Source organism: Athene cunicularia (assembly GCF_003259725.1).
Source record: "Athene cunicularia isolate RWA chromosome 18 unlocalized genomic scaffold, athCun1 chr18_part1, whole genome shotgun sequence".
Taxonomy (NCBI): Eukaryota; Metazoa; Chordata; class Aves; order Strigiformes; family Strigidae; genus Athene; species Athene cunicularia.
This window is the reverse complement of record NW_020799123.1, coordinates 2,537,710-2,539,580: the sequence shown is the minus strand read 5'-3', so window position 1 is coordinate 2,539,580 and position 1,871 is coordinate 2,537,710. Positions and strand designations below refer to the sequence as shown.

At 66.8% G+C, this 1,871-nt stretch overlaps 1 protein-coding gene across 1 annotated transcript in view; it reads right to left on the bottom strand.

Moving 5' to 3' along the window:
* Positions 1 to 261: 261 nt before the first annotated feature.
* USP43 (ubiquitin specific peptidase 43) overlaps positions 262 to 1,871 on the bottom strand; it is a 16,522-nt gene continuing 14,912 nt past the window's right edge. Inside the window, exons 5-7 of the mRNA XM_026861260.1 lie at positions 976 to 1,068; positions 538 to 673; positions 262 to 446 (exon numbers count right to left, since the gene is read on the bottom strand). Of these exons, the coding sequence (XP_026717061.1) occupies positions 267 to 446; positions 538 to 673; positions 976 to 1,068 (409 nt within the window). The 3' untranslated portion in view covers positions 262 to 266. The remainder of the gene's footprint in view (positions 447 to 537; positions 674 to 975; positions 1,069 to 1,871) is intronic.

Below are 1,871 nucleotides of genomic sequence, written 5' to 3'. Positions count from 1 at the left end.
AGAGACACCATGGCCACTCAGCTCCACCAATGGACACCCATGAAGATAACAATGGCCACCCATGGAAACACCAACGGCCACACATGGAGGCACCCATGGCCACCCACAGGTCCACCAATGGCCACCCATGGAGACAGCCCACGGGTGAGCATGCCCCATGTGGGGACAGCGGTGTCCCCCGTTCCAGCTCCCCTGCGCCCGCACCTCTCCCCGCAGCAGGGCCCGCAGCTGGGCCAGGATGCTCTGCTGGAGCTGCTCCCAGCCAATCAGAGCAGCGCGGGCAGGCAGCTGCTAACCAATGGCAGGGCACGGGGAGCAGTACCTGTGCGGCGGGCAGGGGGGGGCTGGAAGGCGTAGAGGGGAGCCCCCTCCCCAGCAGCACCCAGCTCCTCCGCGTCGCCCAGGGAGCGCAGGAAGCCCCGCGGGGACACCTCGGCCAGGATCACCTGCGGGATGAGACGGCACCCGGCGCCCTCAGCGTCCCTCGGGGGGTGGGTGCCCCCCCTCTGTGCGTGGCCCCCCCTGCTGCCCCGTTACCTGCTCTGGCGGGATGTGTCCCTCCCGCGCCACCATCTCCCGCAGCTCGGCCACGGTGCCCAGCAGGGGCACAGCCAGGCCCACCCGCACGAACCGCCAGCGCTCGCACTGCAGTACCAGGGTGACGTTGAGAGCCCTGGGGACACCGAGTTGGGGACACGGACACACGTCAGCGGGCAAAGCCACCGCACACCACGCTGAGACCCGACACCGCTCGTCACCACACCACATGGACCCGCGTCCCGGCGCAGTGGCTCTGACACCCATCGGAGACAGCTCCTGTGGTGGTGGCTGCCACCCATCCCAACGTTCCACCATCTCCCACAGGAATTATTTACCCCAAAATATGCAAATTACTGCCACTGGAGCCATCACCCCGCTGCTGGGTGGCAGTGCCTCTCACGGTGAGCGGCTGGGGAGGTGCAGGGCCCGGCTCACCTGGTCTGGCGCAGCGGGATGGGCAGGGAGATGCACAGGAAGGGGTCAAAGGTGTTGCTCTGCTTCAGGCAGTGAGGGCACGTCAGGGAGGACCTGTGAAACACGGCCGGGGCATGTCACCGTTTGGGGGGGGTGGCACCCCCAGAGTACACCCACCCATACTGCATCCTGGGTACCACATCCCACAGGGCTCAGATGGACCCTGCATCACACAGGGTTTGCACGACCTCCTGCCAGAGCAAGGGACCACAGTCTGTACGTGCCTGCCCAGCCCAATGGTCTGTTCACTCTGAAACCTAACAAGGGTGCCCACAGTAACTGACACTAGAGAAGACAGAGTGAAATCCCAGGGCTGGGGGGTCTCCCATGCTCATGCGTGGCTGTGGCCTTGAAACCTCTCCCCCCAAATCCCGCTCCCCCTCCCAAGGGCTCACAAAGCCCAGGGTAGCTTCTGGTTCCTGGAGGCTTTGGGGTGACCCCATCCCCCCCAGGTGGGGGTTAAGCAGGGACAACACCTTGAGGTGCTGGGAGGGGACAGGACCCCTCCAGAGAAGCAGGGCTGTGGCTGGGCTGCAGGGAGGAGGTGGTTATGCCGGCCCCTTGCCCACCCTGGCACCCACAGCCAGAGGCAGGGCTGGTGGTGGCACCCTGGGGACTGTCCCACCAGCAAGCTGCACCCAGAGGACACCACGGTCCTGCCATGCCCCCCATCCACCTGCTGGGAACCACCTGGCTGCCACCGCCACGGGGCCGGATCCTGCACCCACTGGGGTCCCATCCCTACGGCGGGGCCGGATCCTGCGCCCGCCGCGGTGGCACTCCCGTTCCCAGTCTGCCGGCTCTGGACGCCACTGGCTTCCCCGGGGCTGCCGGCTCACCCCCCCGGTCCCAGCCAC